The 27,117-nt window shown below is 46.6% G+C and overlaps 1 protein-coding gene across 3 annotated transcripts; it reads right to left on the reverse strand.

Annotated features, from left to right (window-relative positions):
- Positions 1–4,996: 4,996 nt before the first annotated feature.
- Positions 4,997–26,899, reverse strand: ACTR5 (actin related protein 5). Of its 3 annotated transcripts, none has more exons than XR_009497568.1 (10): positions 26,463–26,899; positions 25,039–25,268; positions 22,961–23,130; positions 19,277–19,494; positions 18,419–18,601; positions 12,687–12,803; positions 11,821–11,960; positions 10,586–10,718; positions 6,419–8,132; positions 4,997–5,283 (listed from the first exon to the last, which is right to left on the reverse strand). XR_009497568.1 is itself a non-coding variant. In XM_059896749.1 (9 exons), the coding sequence occupies exons 1-9, from the start codon at positions 26,859–26,861 to the stop codon at positions 7,875–7,877; spliced, it is 1,848 nt and encodes a 615-aa protein (XP_059752732.1). In that variant the 5' UTR covers positions 26,862–26,899; the 3' UTR covers positions 4,997–7,874. The 3 variants fall into 3 exon arrangements, 1 of the variants encoding a protein (XP_059752732.1); XR_009497567.1 differs by having other exon boundaries at positions 5,874–8,132; XM_059896749.1 differs by having other exon boundaries at positions 4,997–8,132.
- Between the last annotated feature and the right edge of the window lie 218 nt (positions 26,900–27,117).

Consider the following 27,117-nt stretch of genomic DNA (forward strand, 5'->3'; position numbering starts at 1 on the left):
TTGGACTTTATGTATCTCTATTAGGACCAACTACATTTTTCTAAAAAATTAACTATTTCACCTAGATTTTCAAATGTATTTGCTGAGACTTGTGCAAGGTAGTTATACTTTTTTTCCTATTTTGATAATTGTTTCTTTTTTATTTTGTGTATTTGTGCTTTCTCTATTCTCTCTAGTAGTTTTAAAATTTTGTTGGTCTTTTCCTAGTAGGTTTTCTAGTAGTTCTTAAACTCTGTTGAATTAAAAAAAATAATAACAGCTGATTTATTTTACCATTTTTGTTTTTTAATTATTCAGTTTCTTTTATCAACTTTCTGGTCTTATACATTTCTGTTAGGGTTGGATGCCATTTAATTTTTCTTTATTGTGTAAGTCATCTTGTCTTTTTTTTCCTAGAGGCCAGAGGGTTTCTTTTTTTACCAGCACTTAGAGTTTGACATAATAATTTTGCTAGGATCTTTCTTAGAGTTAACACTTCTGAGTCAGTTTTCCCAACCATGCACATGGTGTGTCTTTACAGTATTTATATTCAGGGAGTTTTCCTTTCAGAGGGAGGAAAGTTTTACTGAATTACCATTTTGTTTATTTTGATTTATTTATTTATTTATTTATGGCTGCGTTGGGTCTTTGTTGCTGAGCGCGGGCTTTCTCTAGTTGCAGCGAGCGGGGGCTACTCTTCGTTGCGGTGCACAGGCTTCTCACTGAGGTGGCTTCTCTTGCTGCGGAGCACGGGCTCTAGGCTCACAGGCTTCGGTAGTTGTGGCACGGGGGCTCAGTAGTTGTGGTTCTCGGGCTTAGGTGCTCCGCGGCATGTGGGATCTTCCTGGACCAGGGATCGAGGGCTCAGTAGTTGTGGCTCTCGGGCTTAGGTGCTCCGCGGCATGTGGGATCTTCCTGGACCAGGGATCGAACCTGTGTCCCCTGCATTGGCAGGTGGATTCTTTTTTTTTTTAATTAATTAATTAATTTATTTATGGCTGTGTTGGGTCTTCGTTTCTGTGCGAGGGCTTTCTCTAGTTGTGGCAAGTGGGGGCCACTCTTCATCGCGGTGCACGGGCCTCTCACTGTCGCGGCCTCTCTTGTTGCGGAGCACAGGCTCCAGACGCGCAGGCTCAGTAATTGTGGCTCACGGGCTCAGTTGCTCCGCGGCACGTGGGATCTTCCCAGACCAGGGCTCGAACCCGTGTCCACTGCATTGGCAGGCAGATTCTCAACCACTGCACCACCAGGGAAGCCCGGCAGGTGGATTCTTAACCACTGTGCCACCAGGAAAGTCCCTGAATTACCATTTTAAATATTAATTTTTTCCACTGTTTTTCTTCAATTCCTCTTCAATACAGGTCAATATAGTTGAATTTTCTTCTTCGACTATATTCAGTTTGACTCGATTTCCATTGCCTCTTTTCCTTACCTATAACTTTCTCTGATTTTCTTTCATTTTTTCCTTTCTTTTCAGTTGGATATCTTCACCCTTGTGCATCTTGAATCTAGGTTTATGAGATAATTTTTCCTTTTTATTCAGTTTCTTTGCTGAGTCCTGCCAGTTCCCGTTCCACATCTACCTCTGCTCAAAGTTTTTCACTTGCTTTGTGACTTCACTTGCATTGGCTTGTCTAATTTTTTTTTTAAGATTTTTTTTGATGTGGACCATTTTTAAAGTCTTTATTGGATTTATTACAATATTGCCTCTTTTCTATGTTTTGGTTTTTTTGGCCGCAAGACATGGGGGATCTTAGCTCCCTGACCAGGGATCAAACCCACACCCCCTGCATTGGACGGCAAAGGCTTAACCACTGAACCGCCAAGGAATTCCCTGGCTTGTCTAATTTTAATTCATGCGGGAATGCTGCATTACAGTTTTCTTTTGCCTGTAGTGGCTATTTCTTTTTTTTTTTTTTTTTTTTTGGTTCTATCTACTAAAAAGTATTGGTCTTTTCTTACTGTATCCCCATAAGAGTGCCGCAGTTTTATTAATGTTCATATTTGGGCATGTTAAATTTACCTAAACGGCTATTAGCAGGAGGATGTGGACGAGGAGCAGGGCAGGGAGAGGGTTTGGGTTTTCTCAAGGGCTCCCCCTCCTGGTGCTATAGGGAGAGACAAATTCTTTACTATTGGGCACCTTTTTGTGGTCAGGCTTCCTCTGATCCAAACTTGCTTTAGTAAGTCTCGAATTGCCAGCCCCTTCTGTGCTTCCCTTCACGCCACCTCTGGCTTCCACGGTGCCTCCCTCACCCCCAGAAGGGGTGCCTTTCCAAGACTGTAAGCTCTGGTCCTGTGTACTTTCCAAGCCCCTCCCTTTCTTCTCCATCATTGCCAGTGCTTACTGGGGAATAAACCTTTGTTGTTATCCAGATTCTGATATTGTTAGGAATCCTCCCTCTTATGGGCAACTTATTTGCTTCTTTATGGCTTAACAACTTCCCATCCATACTCAGATTCTTTCCCAGACTCAACTTGGCCATCTGTTAGTTTCCCAGGGAGGCCATAACAAATTATCACAAGCTTGGTGCCTAAAACAACAGAGACTTATTCTCTCACAGTTCTGGATACCAAATCAGGTGTCATCGGGCCACACTCTATGAAGGCTCTAGGGGAGAAGCCATCCTCACCTCTCCCAGGCTCCTGGTGTTCTTTGACTTGTGACAGCGTTAACTCCCATCTCTGCCTCTGTCTTCACATGGCCTTTGTCCCTTTGTTGTCAAATCTCCCCCTCCTTCCTCTTATAAGGACACCATTCATTGTATCTGGGGCCCACCCTATATCCAGGATATCGTTATCAAGATCCTTAACTTAATTACATTTGCAAAGAGTCTATTTCCAAATAAGGTCACATTCACAGGCTTAGGGCCTGGACGTATCATCTGGGGGAAGAGGGGACACAGTTCCAACCACTACACACACCACCCTGACTTTCCCCATAGCACAGACTCATCTTGAGCTCATGGTGACTTTGGTCAATGAAAATGTGGGAGACGTCTCCTGAGTCACCAGGACAATTGGATTCCACGGGGGTCCCTGGGCCTGAAAGGAAAAGGGGCAGATGGGCGAGCGGCAGTGAGAAGAGTGCCTGGGCCACGGTGGGTGCTCAGAACCAGAAGCTGAATTGGAGAACAGAGGAGAGGACTTTATGGAAGGAAGGGAACAGAAAGGGAAACACCAGAGTCTGTCTGTGTGACTTCCCAGCGCTCAGCTGTCTTAGTCGAGTTCTGATGCTCACCTGGCCTCCCTGACCTTGGCTTCTCCCCAAGGTGAGGCTCCTAGCCACCAAGCAGAGTGACAAGAGGACAGAGGTTTGCTGGGCAAGGGGAAATCCTGGGGCTGCCCTGGTTGCCAGGGGCTGCAGGAGGCTGAATGAGGGGAAGCAATGGAAAGAATGAAGTGGGGGGAAGGGGAAGGCTCAAGTCCCAGAAATCCCCAAGTCACCAGAATGCACTTGGGGGAATTATTTGCCTGTTTTTCCTATTGGGTTTTATCCAGCAGCCTCTGCATATGCCTGCTTCTATAGGAATGGCCCACAGGGTTTTGAGGGCCAGAGGGGCCAGCAGAGAGGCCAGAGGGAGAAGAGGAGGTAAACCTGTTGCTAGAGGATGAAAGGATCTGGCTTCCAGCTCAGGGTCCTCCCTTCCTCCTGAGCACAGCCATCCCGAAGACCATCAACCCCCATCCCAGCATTTCAGTGAGGCCAGTCCTTGGGAGGGCCCTAGGGAGAGGCTAGGAGTCCAGGTACGGCTGCCTAGCCTAACGTTCTCCTTTGCTCTGCCAAGGTACTGGACTTAGCCCAGAGCCTAGAAGTACCAGACCCACCCCATTCCTGGATCTCATCTTCATCACAGCTCCTAAATAATGACCTCCCAAAAGCCAGGCACTATTTGTCAATTTCACTTCATGATTCTGTCGATTTGTGCTTTATACACTTTGAGGCTATTTTATCAGGGGCATATAGGTTAGGTTCAGGCTCATTCTTTTTGTGGATTGTTTATTACTAAGTAAAGTTTCTCTTTCTAATAATACTTTTTGCTCTAAAGACTATTTTCCCGATGTTACTATTGCTATAGCAGATAAGCTGCTCAGTGTTCATTTGCCTGGTTTACCTTCCATTCCTTTACCTTTTATCTTTGTATCAAGTTTTCAAAGCATCTTTTGCAAACAGCTTACAACTATATGTGTATTTTAAAACCAATCTATTTCTTTTGTTTCTTTTGATAGGCCCATTTATAATTAATACTTGAACTCATTTATACCATTTTATTTTGTACTTTTTATTAACTAGGCTACCTCTTCTCCCCACCCCACCCACTCCCAAACTTTCCTTCTACTACTGGATTTGGCTTTCCCTAATGTTTATATTTACTTGCTCTATTTCTAGTCTCGCTCAGGTTACCCTTGCTGCATTAGTATTATTTATTCAGGGAGTTTATCCCAGGTTCCTCGTTTCATGAGGGCCCAGGCTACATATCTGGTCCCTGGTTAGGCATTTCAAAACTCGTGGTCCCTACCTACCCTTAGGGCTTATTTCTCAAATAAGCCCTGAAACCTCAGGCTTGCCTCAGTGCCAACTTTTGGTTACCAATCTGGCTATGATTTTTTGTACTCATTTCTGATTTCCAAGGTTTTCTGTGATATCTATGATTCTAAGTTCAGCATTACAACTTTTTAAGTTCTACTTTATCCCCTTTTTGCATAACTTTGTAGCAGGTGCAAGGGGGTCTTTCTGGGTCAGCTTAGTCTGCCATTTTCCTGAAATCCTTAAGTGATTTCATTCATTATCTCATTTACTCTTACTACAGGATAAAAGGAATTATTCCCATTTCCTAAATGAGGGGATAACTATCTGTCACACTGTTCTCTTTGTTTCATATTATTTAAAAAATTTTCCTCCTTAACAAATCCCCAATTAACAAGAAGTTAATGGGTTTTATTTTTATTTATTTTTAACCTACACTTTTAGTTAGAATAATGCTAGCTGCTATAACAGATTAGGCCAAAGTTCTCAGTGGCTTAACACAGTAAGTTTATTTCTCACGCACTGAAGAATCTGCAGGGTCTCTGCTCTAAGAAGTCACTTAAGGATTCAGCTCCCTCCATCTTGTGGCCCCGTGCTCCTCTTGGGCCTTAGACGGTTCTCTATGCAGCCACACAACATGGAAAGAGAGGCTCTTGTGGGAGGTTCATGGAAGCCAGCCCTGGAAATGGTGTATATCTCTTCTGTCCATAACCTAGTGGCCGGAAGTCAAGCGGCTACCTGTTTGACGGCAAGGGAGGCTGGGAAATGTAGTGCAGCTGTGCGCCCAAAGGAAAGGGAGATGGATTTAGTGATCAGCCAGTCTCTCTGCCTACATTTTTTAATCCTCTGTTCTACCGTTTTCTAATTATCTGGAAATGATTTAATTACAAAGTTCTGTAATGATAAACTTTATCATATTCATTTAATCCCTTAGGTAGGCATGAAATAATCTTTGCATATGGTATTTGTATGAATTCAGTTTCTCCATTTCTTGGTTTAGTGTTCTCTGCCTATATTTTAACACTTATATTACTCTTAACTTCTATTTTCTTACCTTTTCGCCTTCTTTGTTGCTTTGGTAAAACTTTTTATTTCCAGAAATGCCAATGGAAGGCAGTGGGGGCAGAAGGAGGGACACCCCTACCACATCTTAGCCGGGGAGAGCGGCCCTAATCGCCCTAGGTGGCCACCCAACCTTCAGGGATGCTCTGACTCAAACCCAGAGCCGGGCTGACCCCCCATGCCAGACTCTCCCTCCCCTGGGCTATCTCCCCCTCCCACAACCCAGACAGAAGCCCGAAGCTGGGCTATGGGAATCTATTCCTTCACGGCTGCCTTCAGATCATTCAGCTACAGTCACACCCACCTTCTCTCCACGAACAGTCCTGACAGGGTCACAGAGAAGACTTGAGATGTCTCAATAAGTAGGGCTCCCCAGCTAAGGCGAAAGCCCTCAGTGTGGACCCGATTTGTTCCTCTCAACAGAGCGCACGAGTTAGTCACAAATTGTCTTTGTTCACAGATTTAGTCATTCACTTATCTACACAACCAGTTGGTCATTCATTCAAAATCCTGTGAGCCCACAGCACCCTCCAGGCCCAGCATTGGGCTGTGGATACTCCAAGCTGAATGAAACCCTCTTCCTGATCTTGGGGAACGCTTTACAGTCTATAAGAGACCATCTGGGGGCAGAGAAAAAGCTCTCAGTACCGTGATGAGTGCTGCTGGTGGTCTGTGTGAGGAAGGGCTGAGAGGTATCAGCAGAGGTCAGTGTGAGGGCTTAGAGATAAAGCGGGAGAGCTTAAGGTCCAGCCTCACCGCAGCCCCAAACCTCCTCAGTTCCAGGCTACGGGCACACCAACTAGGCCCGGCTTCACACTTGTTGTTGGACTACGCTGTAGCCCAGCTTACCTGCCCACACAGGGTCCTTCCCCACCAAGGCTGGACTTCCAGGGCAATCCTTCCACCTCACCACTGCTGTTCGGGCTGTTTAAAATGTTGACTGTGGGAGAAAGACCCGTGTCTCCCCAGGCCTATGGCAGTTAGCACAACTCCTCTTCCCAGAAACGTGATATGGAAACCTCTCCCATGAGGCGGGTCCTGCCTTCTTCGCATCTGTCCTTTCTTGGCAGCTCACGTTCACTCTCACCATCTCATCCGGCCTTGGGCCCAGCTGTGGACGGCCTGTGGCTCTCCGGCAGGGACGTGGGGGGTCTTGAGTCGGCCTGGATCTTCCGCTTCCTCCTCCACCACCACTGGCCCTTCCCGGTCTTCGGTATCGAAGCCCCGGAGAGCTGGCGACGCAGGTGACCATCCTTGGTGAACTGCAGCAGCAGACTGGTTCTGAGGTGGCCTCCTCAGAGGGGTGGGCCAGACATCCCATGGGATTTAAACGTACGGATTCTGTGACAAGGACGCTAGCAGCTCTGGAGGCTTCTGGGCTCAAGTACTGGGTGTGTTTGAGAGTTAAAATTCTCACCAAGCAATCTCTGTATAAGAGAGGGGTTATCTGTCTGTTTACAATGAGGCTGCAAAGGTCCAGGGGATGTGAGGCTGCGGCGAAACTGAAAAGGCTCCACGGCTCAGCTTTTCCAGTCTGTTTCTTTCTTCGGAAAGACCTGAAAAGTTAAGCAGCCAACACACTCACAGGAAGAGAAGTTTTAAAAACTGTAGGAAGGCCTCACATCGTGGAAAAGTTTCCAGCAAAGAAAGTACGAACAAGAGTCGGGCCACTAGCCCCACACCTGCCCATTCAGAAGTGGGCACCGGGCAGGCCCCGAATGAGTGACTTCGTACTATCTGGTTCCCCTCTTTGGGGCCCCTTTTCCTTATTTCTAAGCAGAAAAAGAAAAAGGAGGGAAATATTTCTAGCCCCTGAGAGTTCGTGGTTGATTGTTCTTAGGATATAAATGTTACCTTTTTACCTGTATGTGAAAGAACTCCACCTGCTGGGCATTCGCACAATTTTGGAATAAATTTAGAAGACTATCTACACTGACAATATAAAATTTAAAGGATTTTTAAACAAAAAACAAGAAAGGCTTTAAAATGTGGTAAGAAGGAAGCCTGTGCAGACTGCACACCTCCGTCCCCCACCCTGTCTTCATTCACTGCTGCGGGAAGTGAAGGCCACGGCTCATCCATGGCTCAGCAAAGACAGCAGGCCACCTAAAGTCCCTTCACCGCCAACGCCCCCAAAAGAACACAGTTGCAGAGGGTAACTCCCAGTGGCGCTAAACTGTTCTCCCCAGGAGAAATCCATCTTGCAGCCAAATGTTCCCAGCAGACTCGGGCTGGACACAGCTGGCAGAGTCACCGTCCTGTGACACTGGCCGCCGGGGCCCAAGGTCCTGGAGGGGCCCCTGTGCTACGCCTGCTCGCCGGGCCCGCCTCCGCTGGCCGCCGAGCCTTTGCCGGATGCCTGCGCTTCCGTGGCGCGCGAAGCCTGCTTGGGCAGGCGGATGGGGACGTACACGTTGGAAGCACAGTGCTCCTTGAGGTAGCCTCCTCCCTTCTCTTCATATTCCTTCCTGGTGATCCAGACGTCCTCGTTGTCCAGGTGGTCCAAGGCCCAGTCGCGAGCACCGTACCAGGCGTCCAGCACAGGGTTCGAGGCCAGCTGAACCTGAAACATGAGCAGAGCAGTCACTGGACGGGCGTCTCCCCTCAGGGTCCGAGGACTGAATGTTCAGCAAGGCCAGCTACAGCCCCTACATTTTGTCCCCAGAAATACACACGCAGGAGGGCCCCCTTTAATTCCAAGACGGGGCAGGACTACCTGTGCACCCCCCAAACAGAGCTGAGTGAAATGCTCCAGACTCTTCAAGAAATCACGCAAACACGCAGAGCCCACCAGACACGACCTCACCGGATACGTGGTTATCAGCGACTTTACCAACACCAGACCTGCCACTCTGGGTGGGAGAGGCACCAGCTGCCCCACCTCCTGCCCCACGCTGTAGACCACAAGCCGTCAGGTGGAGAGACCTGGAGGGAAGGCCTTCCTGGACCTGATCCCCTCTCTGCCAGCAGAGGGAAGCAGAGGCCGATGCGAGGTGGCTCTGGCCACGGGGGCAAAGGAGCCTCAGGGGAAATGAGAGCAGAGAGGCTGACCTGGGCTCCCCATGATGCTGCCAGCACTCGGTTTCCACTGCTTATTAGGGGAGCGAGGCCGGGGTCAGCAGCCCTGTGAGTGCCCCTCAACTAGGCGGAGCTGAGCACCGGGCGGACCGCTCTCCAACTCAGATCGGGCCTCCTCTTCTCTGCAGTCGCCTGTCTGACCTCCCACCTCCCTCTTCCCTGCCCCACCCATAGAAGTCCCAGGATGGAATGGTGGTTTGGGAACTTTCTGGAGTAAAGGGCAGGTGGAATCAGCACAGCTGGAGGAGGATGAGGCGAGACTTGCGAGAAGGGATCATCAGCAAAATCAGGGTCACAAAAGCCCCGACCGCTCTGGCTTAGAAAGTGTGGGTGACGTGACGAGTGTAAGGCGCTCACTCTTCTCCCTGCACCGGGGAAGGGCTCACTGCGATAAATCACGAGGAGGACTACGTGTTGAATCCTGTGAGTCCTTCTAGCGAATCGTGGAACCTGGAGTGTTCTTAGGGACCCTCAGCACAACAGCTGACGTCTGTTTATCACGCGCAGGCTCTGTGCTGAGCACCTGGCAGGCGAGGCGCGCTGCATGCTGGTAACAGGCACCAGGACGACCCCCTTCATACTGCGGAGAAAACTGAGGCCTGGCAAAATTCAGCGACGGCGGTGCCGGAGTCAGGACCGAAGCCCAGAGACCACCCCCTGAACACACAACACATCGTGCGGCACAGGGGGCCACAGCCGAGCCCCCAGCAGGACACAGAAGCTCTGCACCACGCGTGCCGTGCACACGGCCCTCCCCCCGCTCCCCTGCACAGTCACGAGCTCCAGCCACACTCAGCTGCTCACCAACAAGCTTCCGGCCCGCGAGCCTTTGCTCCTGCTGGTCCCCGTCCGGAATGTTCTCTCCACCCCGCTCCCCTCCACGCTCTCTACCTGGCAAACACCTCCTCACGCTCAGAAGACTCACCTCCAAGAAGCCTGCTCTAGGCGCCTACGTCTGTATGCCCCTCGCGCTGTGGGCTATCCCGGCCTATTCATCTGCCTGCTGCCCCCTCAGGCAGCAAGCTCCTTGGGGCCGGGGCATCTGGTGTCTAGGACATCTCAGCATCCCAAGGTGCCTGGTCCACAACAGGAGCTCAGACTTGGTGATCGGGAATTTGGTAGATAAATTGTGGGGTTTCTTGGTGATCAGGAATTTGGTAGATAAATTGTGGGACATCCTCACCATACAGTCATTTTTTAAAGTATTTTAGAAGAATAATGACACGGGAAAACATTCACGACAGGTTAAGAAATTCAGGTTACAAAGCAGTATACACTCAAGTGTGCAGAAAATATGTGAAAGAAAAATCTCCCCAGCCAGTCTCCTAGAGAATGCCTTATTCTCAGTGTACACTCTTGTACTCTCTGAATTTTTACTATATGCAGGCTTTCGTCAATTAAAACAAAGAAGTACGTAAAATACGATTTCCATTCTGCTTTAAATATTAAACATAGGGCTTCCCTGGTGGCTCAGTGGTTAAGAATCTGCCTGCCAATGCAGGGGACACGGTTTCGATCCCTGGTCCGGGAAGATCCCACATGCCGCAGAGCAACTAAGCCCATCGCCACAACTACTGAAGCCCGTGCGCCTAGAGCCCGTGCTCCACAACAAGAGAAGCCACGGCAATGAGAAGCCTGCACACCGCAACGAAGAGCAGCCCCGACTCACCACAACTAGAGAAAGCCCGCAAACAGCAACGAAGACCCAACGCAGCCAAAATTAAATAAATAAATACATAAATAAAAGTAAAAAAAAAAAAAGAAAATTAAACATAGATTGAAGACCAGAAGGAAAGCCACAAACGTGTTAATAGTGGCTATCTCTGGATGATGGAATTATCAAGTAATTTTTCTCATTTACACTTTACTACTTTTGTAACCAGAAAACAAATAATTAAGGCTATTTTCAAAACAGCTGGTTACACGGACAATTGGTACCTGAAAGGAAGACTGAAAGGGTCTCATCTCCAACAGCTCCTTCTCGATTCTGACCTTCATCCCAGGATACATCATGTTCCCGCCAGTGAGGAAAACGTTCTGAACCAGCAACTCCTGAACATCCTTTGGGTACCTGGGGACAATACGATTCCTCTGCTCTAGTCCCTCCAACTTGAATATTGGAAGAGAATATGGATGTGGAAATGCAAGCTCTCAGTACAAAACAGAAAAGGTCTACGCAAAAAGTTAAAAAAAAAAAAAAAAAAAGCCTTCCATTTTTCATTTGTGTCTTTACAGAATGCCAAATAGCTAGCCAAAACCTTAATTTGAATGGTCAATCCATTTCCTTAGCATGATTAAAATATTATGCCTTTCCAATACATGTTTTTGTAAAAAATTGACTTTATTGAGGATTACTTTAAATACATTTGGATGAAGTCTGACAAATTTATATACCCATCAACGGCAGTAACCATTACACAGTAACCATCACCACAACCAAGATACAGAACATTTCTATCACCCCCAGAAGTTCTTCTGCCTCTCCTTTTGAGGACCCATCTCTCCATTTGTGCTTTTTTTTTTTTTTTACTACTAGTTTTATCTTATTTGTGTTTGCTCACTTTCCCACCCACTGCTAGACAAAACTCAAAGCCACTCTAAGTAGCTGCAATGGCTTTTCTTCCTTGCTAGGTGTAAGTTTCCACCCTGTTTTAACCAACAGCAACCACAGTACCACAAAATTGTGTTCCCTACTTGTCCAACTTGTATTAGGAAAACTCACACTGCAGGAAAATACCTGTATAAATGGGTGCGGGGGAGGCATGTTCTTGTAGAAATGCAAACTCTTAAATAAATAAAATGCAAGGTGGGGAAAAAAACTAAGTTCTGCACGTTCTTAGGGTGATTTAGAATCACTAGTCTGCAATAATGTGAAGATTTATAGGAAAGCCAATGCACATATACCATGTTGCCCAAATTTTTCAAAGAAACTCTTAAAGCTCCTCAAATCAAGCATTTACACGTTGAGGATTTACACGTTGAGTATTTACTTGTTCAGAAATGAATTAGAGAGCCCTAACTCTGTGCCACGCTTGGTGAGAGAGAAAGAATACCATCTGAGTGCAGCAAGTCAATGAAAAGGAGATGCCCGGCCATCAAATCCACTGTTCAATTCAAAATTCAAGGAAATGGTTCAGGAAAATAGAAGTAAAAGAAAGAAGTTTCAGTCTCACCTGTCCAGAATGTACTGGAGGGTCTCAGCTATGCCGGCCTGCTCCTCCCCGATGAGAGACGGCTGGAAGATAATTTCTGGAGCTCGAATTCTTTCTGTCCCAACAAACAGCTGATGATATGCTGCCAAGTTAAACACGGGCTTTAAAAACCCAAGGTTTAGAAGATATTTTTAGGCCATGAGAACAAACATCCCAGTTGCCAGTTTCTTCTAACTGCATTTCTTATTCCAACATAGCTTCTGTCCTTTGTGCCAGAATAACCTCTCCCCAACTCTCTTGATTTGATAATTCAATTTTCTACCTTCTTCAACCTTTGGCTTATAAACCGCTACACATCTGCTTCATGAAATGGTCCCTGAGATGCAGGGAAAGAGACTTGGTGAAGAGCAGCTGAGAAAGGCTGGTACTGGAAGACCAAGTGCCTGGCTCAGTCCCCAGTGCCCGCAGAGCCAGGAAGGGCTTCTCCCAGGTGTGTCTCAGCCTCACGCCAGTCCACCTGGCTGCCATCGTAATGACAGAAACACAGACCCAAATGAGGATGAAGCATTATGACACTGGCTTAAATGTAAATAAAATCATTAAAAGCTGGTCTTCGGGTCTAAAGTCCCCAGTTAGTTGCCCAAATGCTTCCAACCAGGAGACTGTTTCTCACAGATGCACGGAGCTTAGTGCTGGAACCCCAAACAATCACCACGGGGGGGAAAAAAAACCCTGACTTTGGAAGTTTTCGGTACTGGTACTCTCCCTTCTAGAAAATACAACTGGTATTTTAGGGAAAAGTATTCCTAAAGAAGCAGACTAAACCTGACTGGTCATTTATGTTAAGCTTCAAAGCATAAGCAAGGTGGAGGCTACGGGAGGCCAACCTGGACCGTGGTCACCGGCTTCTCCACTTCGGGCGTTTCCTCCGAAAACAAGGGCTCGAAATCGTTGATGTTTTCCACGTCTTCCAGAGACGGTTCGAGCTGCCCCAGGTCAGGGGTCTGAGAAGAGAAGAAACACAAGTGGACAGAACCTGTAATTCAGCAAGCCTTAGTTCTATGAGTTCACTGTCACCAAAAAGAACTGGGATCTTGCCTAATGTCCTAAAAGTACATCCACACATAAAAAACTATGAAAAAGTTTCTAAACTGTTAAAAAAAAGGAACACACATGAACACAAGATTAAAAGACTAAAAAGCCAGGGATGAGCTTCGCTCTTATCCCCTACCCTTCCCACTGAGACAAGCCTCATCAACTCCCACCTTCTCTGAAGGCTTCTGAGGGGCAGCTCCAGCCTGGCGTCCCGGGGACGACTGGCTGCCTGCACCTGTCACACCGCCACGCACAGAGCTCTGGGGGAGAGGGTGTGAGAGCCGGTGTCCTACAAAGCAGCTTAGACTACGGGCAAAATCAAGTCAATCTCTTAATAATTAATAAACATATGTGCCAACACTAACAGGCTTAGCAATCAGTCCCCTTGAGCGCAGGTCCACTGGGCTGGAGATGTGACTGAAGGCTCCAAGGCGGCCGAATGCCTCCCATCCGTGGAGGCCTGCAGAACAGGCTTTCCTCTTCCACGACAATGACCCTGGGCGGGGCCTAGACATGCCGGCACGGTTCCCAGTTGAGGGTTTAGGACACCTTTAATTTTGACCTGAACAAATGAAGTTGGGAGGGTGGGGGGATAGTTCTGGAGAAAGGCAGATGAGTTGTACCTTCCGGACTCAAAGGGGAGAAGTTTCAGGAAGGAACTCTGTTGCATTCCCTGGAAGGAGGCTCTGACAGTGACAGCTATTGTAGAAAGGACTATCTGATGAGACGGCGTCATGGGAGGGTTCGAGCAGATTCAACACCAACCGCCAAGGTTGCCTGAGAGGAGAGCCCTCCTCACTCTCAGAATCTATGACGTACGTAAATTACCGACGTAATTCAGAGTACTTAACTACACTTCTCTAGAACCTATTCATATCAGCTGCAAAGGTAAAATGCAAAATCACTCTTAAATAAGGCAATGCCCCTTGACATATGTTCTCTGGCTCCTCCCTCTCGGGAGCTCCCTCCTGGAAGTCAGTGGCCGCGCTGAGAAGCCCCAAGCGCATGGGGAGGCCGCAGGTGGGTGCTCAGGTCTGCGGAGTCCAGCCTCTGAGTCATCCCAGCCCAGATGCCAGGGAAGTGAAAAAACCCTCCAGAGAGTTCAGTTCCCAATTGTCCAAGTCCTCCCAGCTGAGGTCCCAGAGACCCCCGCTCCACTCTGTCTGAACTCCTGACCCGTCACATTCATGAGCACAGTAACACGGTTGTTGCCTCACACTGCCGAGTGTGGAGTGTTTTTTATGTAGCAGCAGATACTTCAAACAGGCTTCTGGTGAGGCAGGACTAGAGCGAGCCCCAGACCGCTACCAGGCCATCCCTTTGTCCCCGGTCAGCAGGTGTCTTAAACCTCTCCTTACACTCTTCCCTTCGGCTCCACCCAACCCCTCAGCAGTGGCCTTCCCCAGGCATTCTTCTCTTCCCACTCCCTGTGTGATTCTAGGTCCTTCCACAGCTGGGTCCTGGACAGTCCTGCCTGGTGTCCCACAGAGACTCCAGAGATGGGGGGCTCAGAACCCAGCTCATCGTCTCCCTCAGCTCGGTCCCCAGCGCCACCTCCCCCTGCTGCCTTTCAACCCAGCCTCAGTGACCGGAGACAATCTAGACCCGGACTGCTCGGGTCTCTCAGCTGCGCTGCTCCTAGCTGTGCAACCTTGGGCACGTTTCTTTCCTCGCCTCAGTGTCAGTTTCCTTATTCATAAAATGGGAATGAAGACAGTACTCACGGAATTGTGAAAATTAATCAAGATGATACTTGCCCAAGTGCCCAGCACAGGGTCTGGCACATGTTCTGTTATCATCAGCAACTGACACTCCTGAACGACACCAGGATCTTTGGCTCCTACCTTGGAAGTGTGTCCTCCTCCACCTTCCACCCCAACAGCCACTGACAAACTTCAGGCCACTGACAAGAATCAGCTCTCTTCTGGATGACTACACACATTTTAATCCTGTCTTCCCACCTCCAGCCTTGCCTCTCCCTAAAGCCATCATCCTAACTGCCACCAGTTATTTTCCTAAAATAAAATCTCATCAGATTATTGCCTTGCTCAGCACACTTTGAAGGCTCTGCCTGAAGGATAATATCTGGGCCGCTGGATAAAGACCTTAATAGGTGGCCACGGCCTCCCTTCCAGCTTCATCTCCCACGCTCTCTGTGCCCGATGTGCCCTGCTCCCTGCATGTGTGCTTCTTTCCATCTAAAATGTCCTTCCTTCCTAATTTGTTATCTGCTGAAATCAAATAATCTTTCAGGGCCCAGCTCAAACACCCCAATCCTGTCTCAAAACTCCTTCTGTATTCCCACACACATCTACCACCACACTTGATAAGTTTTATTACAGCCTGAGTATGGTTCTATAGCCCTATTTTTTGAGGTACCAAGGAGGACACGGATTGCATCTTAGTCACCTCTGTACCCCTAGTCTCTGGCAACCCTCAAATTTCTCTAGAATAAAGAGGATTGCAGAATGTCTGGGCTTCAAAAGGCTTCTTCAGCTGTGACAAAACTATTACTATCCACCTTCATATCTAGCTATATTCAAAAGCATCTCACCTTAAAAATAAGATAACTTTTAGCTTCACTAAAAATGATAAAAAGATAGTTTCCTTATCCCAATTCATATGATTCACAGAGAGGAACAAAGCTGGTAATTTCAATGCCGACAATACGCATGTAAGACAGAACATATTTCTCTACCATGGCTGCTTTCTCTCCCCCTAGGGTTTGCCAGGGTCTCCACGTGTACTGGGTGGCATGCGGGAACGTAAATATTCTGTTCTTTTGGAACTGAACAGGGCAACAGTTTGCCAAAGTCCCTCAGAGAAGATGCAGCATGGTTCCTGGAACAGCCTGGAGCAGCATAAAAACAAGCAAAGGGCAGCTCTGATCTCGGCTCGTCAGGCCAGAGCACTTTCTGTATTTGGCCCATTGTCTTTTCCAACAAACAAGGGTGCTCGCAAGCTGTGCTCCCGCCTCCCATCCCCTTACGCTGCGCTCATAGCGATGCAAAATCAGCATCTTTTACTTTAAATACTTCATTAGGAGGTATTTTAAAGTATATTAAAAGTACTTAAAATTTTAAAAGTGTTTAAAATATTTTAAAAGTATATTAAAAGTACTGAAAAGGAAGCCTACTCCTTTACAACATCCTCGTCGAATACCTGCAGAATACCGAGGGCTGGCATGGATTGGTCTGCAGGAAAAAATGGATTTTATTTTTATTTATTTATTTTTTTGGCCGCACCGCACATCATATGGGATCTTAGTTCCCCGACCAGGGATCGAACCAACACCCCTTGCACTGGAAGTGTGGCGTCTTAACCACTGGACTGCCAGGGAAGTCCCGAAAAAATGGATTTTAGAAAACACTGGAAGTTAAAAAATTTAGCTGTATTAATCCAGTGCAGCCAGTACTGCTTAGATTGCATTTCAGTATGAACTGTGGTCCACACAAATCTGTTCTCTCCATTCTAAAAGAATTATATTGTTGGAAAATATAACAAATACTTTTTGAAAGGTAGAACTGGCTGGCCAGTGTCGTGGCCAAGTTAATTCCATGAATGTTACTGTAATCGATCTAATCTCTAACAATCACCCTGACCATTAAAGCTTTGGGGACAGATCGATTCATCAAATTTGTTGTACGTAAGGAAACCTTTTAAAGTACATTTCAAAATCACCCCAAGCCCAGAAAATTTGAATATGTACCCTTAGAGCACAGAACAAAGTAGGGACTTAATAAGTATCTGCTGAATGAATAAACAGAGTGACTGAATCAGGGCATGGAACAAATGCAGAAAAATGAAAAAAGAAAAGGAAAAACTGGTTCCCCGACTGCTTGGGAATCACATCTTCACAGTTGCTTGTTTTTTTCTTTTTAAATCTGAAATCCCCCACGTGCATGTGGCTTAGTGGTCCATCTCTGATATTAAGATGCTGACGTCCTGTGGACATGTTGATAAGCATGATAAAACTGACTACAGATGAATAAACAACAAAGGCAACGTGGATCTGGATCCTAGGAAACAACAGCTCAAATCTGAAACACAGACCTGAAAAGGAGCAAACTAGACAAGGCACATTAGTCCTCTGGAAGCTGATCTGGGACGCTGTGCGAGAATAAGATGGCGGTCAAGGCACTTCTACCCTGGATCTCAGTGATCCAGCACGCTGTGCCGAGGAAGCCTGACTCAGGATCTGCTTCATCAGTCACGCATGCTCACGGCCAGTCACTGTCCTCACGTGGTCTACAGCCTGTCGGAGAGGTGGGGAAGGTGAGGCTGAGAGCAGGAACCGAGAGCCAGCCTCCAGCTGAGACAGTCACTGCAAAGCAGGCTGCCTGCCGAGCCAAGGATGGCCCTGAGGTCCCTGGTAAGCACCACACTACACCCAGCAGCAAATTGGAGTCTTCCACAAGACTGTTTCTTTCTAAAAGTATAAGTAAAGTTGATTTAAAAACAAAAATCAAGTTGGACTGGCTAATCTTGCCCCACAAGTGTCATAAGGCAATGAACAAGTTCCTTTGTTTTAGCACTCTAGAGATGACAGATTCAGCAACAATGTGTCCACTTATTAACACTTTCGTCCAGTTCTAGAGACAGGAGCACCAACCAGTGACTTGGGGCTGAGGTGTGACCTGCAGGCAGCCCCTTCACCATGCGGGGCCCAGTGCGACGGTATGAATTACCCGGGATCCTATCTCAGCCCCGCCACCTGCCCTTTTGGCCACATCAACACTAACAGCCCACTGGCAGGGAAACGAAAAGGAGAGAGAAGATCAAAGAGTCAGTGTTTAGTAACTAACAAAAGGCTGATCTTAAATCAACCTACAAATATCTTAGTGAGCGTGACTATTAGCGGCTGTAAAAAATTCCTAAACTATACATGAAGCATGATCCCCTGTCCTTAGGGAGCACGGAGATGAAAAGGAGGTGCATGGAAGAGCAACCATGATATATTTAATAGAAGATCAGAAGAAAGTTAAGGGGGCATATGACTAACTGCCCAGGAACCATCAGAGGGGCAGGTTCAGGTTCAAGATGGGCCACACGATAGGCGTGTGTATGTTCTTCCTACTCTACTCGCACACATCCCCTTCCCGGGGCCAGAGCTCTACCGGCTGAAACCCCTTGGGTCAGAACTTCAGTTGGTACAAGGTTAGTGCCATCCCTGCCCTCATCCGTGTCCCCGTGGATATCACACACCACTCTGCTCTCCTTCCCCCGAGTCTGGTCAAAACCCCCTTGATGTCAGCCTTCTCCGGACACTCCTTCCGCCCTCCAAAAGGGCTGTTCTCTCTACACCAGTGGTCCCCAACCTTTCTGGCACCAGGGACCGGTTTCATGGAAGACAATTTTTCCACAGACGGTGGGGGGATGGTTCCAGTGGTAAGGCGAGCTACGGGGAGCGGCAGATGAAGCTTCACCCTCTCGCCCACTGCTCACCTCCTGCTCTGCGGCCCGGGGGCTGGGGACCCCTGCTCGACAGCACCCCGCGGGACCTCCCTCCTGAGGCCCGCAGTACCTCTGGCTTGCTGTCCACCACGTCCACCTCGAGGCTGGCTTCTGCTTGAAGGATCTTCTGCTTCGCCTGCTCCACTGCGGCACTGAGCTTCTGTATGTAGGACTGCAGCTCTTCCGGGGAGTCCATGTTCAGCTCTATCAGGGCCTTGTGAAACTGATCCATCTGGCCGTCCTCTAGGAGCTCCTGCAAGCCGAGCAGTCACAATCCATCCTCAAAAATGTGCATCGGGGCAATCGCGCACGGGAAGGAGAGATGGAACTTAGACACTGGACAGAGAACGACGGTGGGAGAGGGCTCCCCGAGCTCCCTGAGCCTGCCCCCCCCCAAAGACCCCCCACCACCGCCACCAAAGCTTCTCAACAAAGCCCTCCTCCCCAGCCATCTCTGGGCTCCCGTGCGTCACCATCTCAGCACCACCGGAGCAGGCAAAACTCATCTATGGGGACAGACGTCAGAAATGTTAGCTTCCGGGTGAGAAGAGATGGGAAAGTTACTAAGAGGAGGCTGAGGGAGGCTTCTGGGCTGCTGGTAATGCTCTGTTTCTTGACCTGGATACATCATGTGTTTCAGTGGTGAAAATTCATTGAGCTGGACACTTAGGATTTGTGCGCTTTGCATCACGTGTGCTACATTTAAACCAGAAGTTAAAAATCAAACAAAGGGGACCACAAGGATAAAATAAATCAACAAGGCCAGGTCCACAGCTCTCAGGTCCTGCTGCTACACCGTCCTCTACACGCACGATCTCTACATGGATGACCCCCCCCCCCAGACCCCTTCTTGACCCCAAGTCAAAAAGATGCATGACGCATTTTATGGAGCGAGGCTGAGGTCCCACCCTGGGGGGTCCGCTGTCACCTGCACGTAGAGCAGCCGGTCCAGCCGCTCCTGATCCAGCTGCAGCTTCTCCTCCCGCCGCCGCGCGTTCAGCTCCTGCAGCCGCCGCAGTTGCTGCTGCCGCCTCTCCTGCTTCTCCTCGGAGGTCAGGGTGCTGCCCAGGAGCTTGCTGGAAAACGGGAGCTGCATCTTGTGGACATTGTTCTCATAGTAATCGGGGCACCGCCATTTCTGCAATTCTTCAACAGAATGATTTTGGAAGTTAGGAAATGGGAACACTATTAGCACTGAGATTAGAAAGTCAGCGCCAGGGTTCCAGGTGCGGGTAAGATGGAGGAAGCACACTCCCTCCCATCTCTGAAGCCACCCAATCGGCGAAATGCAGCTATAAGACCTGGACACGACCAACACACCTGCTCTGAGCGAATTGCTAAATAAAGTTCTTCAGACGGAAAGGATACCATCTAGAGCACCAGGAATGAAGGGAAAGCAACAGAAATGATGAAAATCTGATTAAACATAGTAATTAACCTCCTCTTGAGCTCCTTAAAATACATTGACAATTGGAAGTAAAAACCATGATGACGTCTGATGGCTTTCCAATGTATGTAGATGCGACACAGAAGACAAGTCTGACATAAAGGAGGAAGGATAAAGGGGCCTCTGGGGACTTCCCTTGAATATGTCTATTCAAGAAAGGATCAAAAATTCCTCTTGTGGGGCTTCCCTGGTGGCACAGTGGTTAAGAATCCGCCTGCCAGTGCAGGGGACATGGGTTCGAGCCCTGGTCTGGGAAGATCCCACATGCCGCAGAGCAACTGAGCCCGTGCACCACAACTACTGAGCCTGTGCTCTGGAGCCCGCGAGCCACAACTACTGAAGCCCGTGCGCCTAGAAGCCCGTGTTCCGCAACAGGAGAAGCCATCGCAATGAGAAGCCAGCGCACTGCAATGAAGAGTAGCCCCCGCTCGCCGCAACTAGAGAAAGCCTGCAAGCAGCAGCGAAGACCCAATACAGCCAAAAATAAATAAAATAAATTAATTTAAAAAAAAAAAAAGGGGGGGGCCTCTAGCGTGCTGACATCTCCACGTTCCACTTGAACTGGTAAAACAGAGATTCTAAGAAGACTGTGAAAAGCCTATTTACTGTCATCTCTAGAGCAACAGCTAAAAAAACCTACACGAGAAATATCCAGTGAAAAACACAATAGACAAATTAAAATGGAATACCAAAAAAAATTTTTCAAATGTTCAAATAACCCAAAGAAGGCAAGAGAGAGCAATAAGAACAACAAAGAGAAGGAATAACAGAAAACAAATAATCAAATGGTGGACCTAAACCCAAACATAAGAAGAATTAAATTAATTGGAAATAGTCTTATCATATCGATTAAAAGATAGAGACTGACAGAAGGGATCTTTTTTTTTAAAAAAAGGACCCAACTATTAAGACACTTACTTTGAATATAATGATACAGGTAGATTAAAAGGCCAGAAAGACACACCAATCAGAAGAAAGTTGGAGTGGCTATGTTAATGTCCAAACAGACTTCAAAGCAAAGAAAACTGCAAGGGATAAAAAGGACACTATATAATGGTCAAAGAGCAACTGCCAAGAAGACGTAAGAATCCTCAATGTTTACCTAACAAAAGAGCTTCAGACACTCGAAAGCAAAAACTGACAGAACTGAGAGGAGAAATAGGAAAATTCACAATTGTCCCTGGAGATTTCAACACCCTTAATAATCAATATGGCTTGATGGAAAATGAAGAGGCGTATAGAAGAACTGAACACCACCATCAACCAACAGAACCTAAACGGCATCACAGAATACTCCACCCAACAACAGCAGGATACACATTCTTTGCAAGTGTATATGGAATATTTGCCAAAGCAGATCGTGCCTGGGTCCTAAAACAAATCTTCACAAGTTTAACTGATACCAGACAACATAAGTTCTTTGACCATAATGAAATTAAACTAGAAATCAACCACAGAAAGATAACAAGGAAGTCTCCAAACACTTGGATATAAAACAATGTATTTCTAAATAATCAATGGTTCCAAATAAAAAAGGCTTGAGCGAAATTGGAAAATATGTGAACTCAGTAAAAAAGAAAACATAACATACCAAAATCTGTGACATGTAGATAAAGCACTGCTGAGAGGGAAATTCAAGCTTTAAATGCCTATATTAAAAAGAAGTTATCATAATAATCTAAGCTTCTACCTTAAGAAACTAGAAAAAAAGAGCAAAATAAACCTCAAGCAAAAAAGAAGACACCAATGCAATCACCTAAATAGTCCTACTTCTATTAAAGAAACTGAATTCATTCAGAAAAAGAAATCCCCAGGCTCAAATGGTTCTACTGGAGAATTCTATCAAACATTTAAAGAAAAAAATAATATCAATTATTTACACAGTCTTTTCCAGAAAGTAGACGAGAACACTTTCTAGCTCATTTAATAAGACCAGCATTGCCATGATACCAAAACAAGACAAAGACAGTACAAAAAAGTATAGATTAATATTCCCCATGAATATACACAAAAACGTCATAAAGTTTACCAAACTGAATCCAGCAATATATTAAAAAATAATATGAATAAGTGGGGTTTATCCCCCCAAATCAAGGCTAGTTCAATATTTGAAAAGAATCATGATACTCTCCTATATGAACAGTCCAAAGCACAAACACCACAGGATCATATCAGATGCAGAAAAAGCATTTCACAAAATTCAAAATCCATTCATGATTAAAATGATCAGCAAAACTAGGCACAGAAAGGAACTTCCTCAATTTGATAAAGGATATCTGTAAAAAAACTAGAGGTTAAAAAAAAAAAAAAACTAGAGGTAACATCATATAATTAATAGGGAAAGACTAAAGGCTTTCCCCACCACAAGATCAGCAATTAGGAACAAGGCAAAAATGTCCACTCTTACCACTCCTAAAGAAACAAAGGCAAACAGATTGGAAAGGAAGAAATTAAAATGTCCCTATTCCCAGATGACATGTGTACCTAGAAATTCCCAAGGAATCTCCAAAAACTAGAACTAGTAAATTTCACAAGGTCACAGGATACAAGGTAAACACATAAAAATTAATTGCATTTCTATACAATAGCAATGAGCAACTGAAAACTGAAATGAAAAAAAACAAGGAAAGAAATAATTAGGCATAAATCTAATAAAACATGTACAGGTCTATGCACTGAAAATCATAAAATGCTGATGAAAGAAATCAATAAAGACCTAGATAAATGGAAAGACATACTATGTTCATGGATCAGAAGCCTCAACATAGTAAAAAAAAATGTCAATTCTCCCCAATCTGGATTTAACATTATATCTGAATCTACATTTAGAATGTTGTTGTTTTATATACAAACTGATCTACAGATTTAATGTTCTTTCAATCACAATCCCAACAGAACTTTTTTGTAGATATGGACAAACTGATCCTAATATTTATATGGAAAGGCAAAGGAACCAGAGTAGCCAAAACGATGTTGAAAAAGAACCTACATATGCAAGTTACCAATTAATTGAAAAAGTCTGTTAGGAAATACCAAAAAGGGAAGGGAATGCTAAAAAGTACTAAGAGTAAAAAAGTGAGCGAAAGAGTCACCCTGGGAACAATTTAAGGAACACCCCAAAGGTAGACAACATTCGAAAGCTGCAAGCAAACATCCTCTTTGTACCTTCCACATAATCCTCAGCGATGTAGCTGTGCTCGTGCAGGATCTCCTCCATGCGGCTGAGAGTGATGGCTGCCAGGTGCCCAGGATACTTCAGCTGCAGGAGACGCTGGAGGTAGCCAGCTGCTTGGCTTCCTCCCAGGTTGATGCGTTTGCAGTTTTTAGCATCCAACCTACAACCAAGGGATGGAAACAGCACTGAAATTTCTGGCAATGTGGAGGAGAGAATATGGAGCACGTGCACTAGGGCAGAGGATAGTTTGATGTAGACTAATAAGGAAGCAACTGACCAGCTGGGGGAAATAAAACCTAACAGTTGGAAGGAACTTTAAAGTTGCCTTAGTGCAACCTCTTACCCAATGCAGGCCTTCCTAGAGCACATCCAAACAGACACATGAACATCTAACTTCTGGCAAGCATCTCGGAAGGACTCATCTGCTCTGGGAAGGGCCTAGAAATATGCATTTTTCCCCAGGAATATGCATTTTGACAAGCTTCCCAAATCCCTCTAGTGTAGGCCAGAGTTTGAGTACCCCTCCCCTAGACACTCCACTTCTACTTATGCAAACACATTAAGTAATCACATACACACTGGCTTATTGTAATCTCCTAAGAGAACCAGGTCCCTCTGACATGAAGTGAAGGGGAGGAGAACCAGAGTACCTTTATTTTCTCAATGTGAGAAAGTTAGAGGAGCAGAGCACTAGGAACTTGCTGTGTACTAAAATGTCACTGCTATATCACACCTCACCAGCAGATGCCAGCATAGAACATGATATGCCCCAATCTGATCATTTCTTAGCCTTTGGGTAAAATCACTTTCTCTCAATATAACATAACATAAAATAATAATATTATTTTTAATTTCTGCATATTCTGGTTACATAAGATAGAAAACTCTATAGCAGGAGTGTTTGGTAATGTCTAAGAATTACTTTTTTCTTCATAAATTTTTGTAAGAACTTCAAGAGAAATTCCCACTATAGGGCTCAATAAATTCAACAGCATTTATTTTCACTTAAATGTTCAGACTGTTTTACAAAGTGCCATCACCTACATTATCTCGTTTCGTTCTCAAGGTAACCCTGAGAAACCAGTTTTTTCCCAAGTGTATATGTTAGGAAACTAAGTAAAGAAGTTAAGTACTTCATCCTCAGCAGAGCTGCAAACCCAGGCTTTCAATTCCGAAGCCAGGCCTTCTCTCACTACTTACACACCCTCTCTATCTCTATGCAAAGAGAAACCTTCTCAGGAGAGCATGATGCTGGCCTAGTCTCTCTCTTTTTTTTTAATTTTTAATTTTTTATTGAAGTATAGTTAATTTACAGTGTTTCAGGTGTACAGCAAAGTGATTCAGTTATATATACCTTCTTTTTCAGTTTCTTTTCCATTATAGATTATTACAAGATATTGAATTCTGTGTGTATATAGTAAATCCTTGTTGTTTCTCTGTTTTATATATAGTAGTGTGCATCTGTTAACCCCAAATTCTCAATTTATCCCTCCCTCCCCGGCCTAGTCTCTTTATCAGACAACGAAAACCCAGCTATAAAACAAGATTTTAAACACGACAGAAACTACCCTCACTTTTTATAGAACTTGAAAACATCTACTAAGTACCCATTATGTACCAGGTACAGTAGTTAAAAAGAAAGGTCTAAATAATTGTCATTAAATAGCTTTAAATAAAAAAATAAAAAATCTCTTATTAAAAAGTGACTCCAGAACACGACAGTCTAAATTAAATCTATTTAAATAATTTACTCAGAACGTTTTTATTGAGCACGTACTACCTACAGGTACGGTGTTAGCCATCTCACCATTAAGTCAGAACCATAAAGTTCTAGAATTATGGATTTGGACTTCAGGGACCATCTACCCCAACTCGATCCAGGAGGTCACAAAGGATGGACGATGAAGTGACATCTATACTCACACAGTGAGGGAGGTCAGAACTAAGCCCAGAGGCCAGTTCATGGTCCTGTCCTTGCTCTTTCCACTCCACCTTTAAATCAGGTGCCCAATAAACGTTTTCTGAATGCTTCTCAAAACAGCACCCAAATGCCATAAGTGCAACTCACCTCCCTTCTAAGATGGGCAAAATATGTGTACACTGGTATCCAGATGAAATGATGAGCCCGCTGGAAATCAGGTTCTTTGGATTATTGTGGTAGAAGCTGAAGAGGCTGTCTATTCCATAGGCAACCGTAGGAATCCCATAGCACTCAAAGAGAAGCTCGGACATCATCTGTCGTGAATACAGTGGGTTGCACACGGCTTCTGTCAAAACTATGGGATGATCGACACAGCCCTACTTGGAAAGAAAAGAGTAAATTGGTAGGTGCTAAGAGAATACTCCTTTTAAAGCCTAAAAAGAAACAGAAATCCTTATTGCAAGGGCTCAACTGGCTTTTGGTCTCCAATCAAAAAACTGAATCAGAAGCAACTGTAAAACACCCATCTTTCCTGGAAGTTGCTTTGGAAAATATGAAAGTAGGGTCAACTTAAGTCAAGCCCCATCCAAACTGTCAGCCAATCATCTGGCTCCATCTTCAAAATATCTGCAGAATCCAACTGCTTCTTATCACATCCTCAACTCCTCCCTCATCTAAGTCACCATCATCCCTCACCTCCTAACTGCAACAGCCTTCTAACTGGTCTCCCTGTTTCTACCCTATGACCCCAGGCAGTCCATTCTCCATACAGCAGCTATGGTGATCCTTTTGGAACATAAGCCACGTCCCTCTTTTGTTCAACACCCTGCAACGGCTCCCCATTTCACTCAGCGTAGAAGCCTATAAGGTGTGTGACTTGTCCCCTCATTACCTCTCCGACTTCCTCTTCCACTGACTACCCTCCCCCTCACTCTGGCTGCCATCAGTTAGGATTAGGGTACACTCCTGCCTCAGGGCCTTTTTACTGGCTGTGCCCTCTCTCCGGAATACTATTCCCTCAGATATTCACAAGGACCGCTCCCTCAATCATCTCCTTTAGTTCTTGCTCAAACAACACCTTGTTCCCGAGTCCTCCCCCAACCATCTTACTGAAAACATGCAACCCTCTCCTGTCCTTCTATCATGCGACAGAACATACTACTTAATTCTATCGTTTATTGTTTGTCTTTTCATACTAGAGCGACTTTCCACACCCGCTCCATAAGCACAGGAGATTTCGTGTCACGTTCACGGACGTATTTCAAACACCTAGAAAAGTGCCTGACACAGAGTAGATGCTCAATACATATCTGATAATAAATTAATGTATTAACAAACGAGACCGAATATGTGCTCCAAGAGAAAAGGGCGTTGTTTTTGCTCACTGCCATACCCCAAGCGCCTAGCACAGGACTTACACACGTTAGGCGCCTAATATTTGATCAACTGACTAAATCAATGACTAAATGACAATCAGAACTACTGGAATGACTATTATCCCTCGGAGAGCGGAGTGAGCGGGGACACGACCTCACCCCTCCCCTCAAGCCTAACCCCACCCCACCCTTCACCTGTGAGGAGACACCCAGATGCTGGAAGCTGTAGTCAAGCAGCAGCTCCTGCAGCTCCAGGTTCACCGGCACGTTGCGGTCGAAGGGCGATCGCAGCATCCAGCGCAGCGGCTCCAGGCTGCCCAGCGCGTTGCCTACCTGCGGACCCGCCCCGCCCCGAGCCCCGCCCCGCCCGCGGGCGCACACGGCGCGGAACTGCAGCCGGGGCTCGGGGCCCGGGTCCGGCCCGGGGCAAGCCCAGCCTGCGCGGGCCTGGAACGACCCGTTGTCCAGCACCAGAGGCACCGGCAGTGGCCCGTGCGCCACCGGACCGGCCTCCAACACCGGATCCGGCGCGGCGCGGGCATCGCGGAACGGGAACACGTTCGTAGGCGGCCCTGCTGCACTGGCCGCCGCCATCTTGGAGCGCGCGCGCTGGCCCCGCCCTTCGCCGCAGCGTCCGCCCAAACGCCGCGAAGCCCCGCCCCCGACGCAGCGCCCGCCCAGATCGCGCGAGACTCCGCCCCCGCACATCAGAGCGGGTTCTCCAAGCCTCCTCTCCTCTCTAAGCCCTGCTGGCCTTTCCACGTAACTCGCCACTGGTGGCCCAGGCCGCCTTCGGGATCGCTAGGCCCCGCCCTCCCTGGCTGTGGCTTAACCTCGCCCCCACCATCCA

This window comes from Balaenoptera ricei, chromosome 15 (genome assembly GCF_028023285.1).
Source record: "Balaenoptera ricei isolate mBalRic1 chromosome 15, mBalRic1.hap2, whole genome shotgun sequence".
Classification (NCBI taxonomy): domain Eukaryota; kingdom Metazoa; phylum Chordata; class Mammalia; order Artiodactyla; family Balaenopteridae; genus Balaenoptera; species Balaenoptera ricei.

Excerpts from the sequence above, each read along its gene's own strand:
- ACTR5 (XM_059896749.1), bottom strand. The coding sequence starts at position 26,861 with ATGGCGGCGGCCAGTGCAGCAGGGCCGCCTACGAACGTGTTCCCGTTC. Across the intron at positions 19,495-22,960 it reads CGCTGAGGATTATGTGGAAG|AATTGCAGAAATGGCGGTGC; the intron begins GTACAAAGAGGA and ends ATTCTGTTGAAG. Across the intron at positions 12,804-18,418 it reads TGGTGGACAGCAAGCCAGAG|ACCCCTGACCTGGGGCAGCT; the intron begins GTACTGCGGGCC and ends TTCTCTTCTCAG.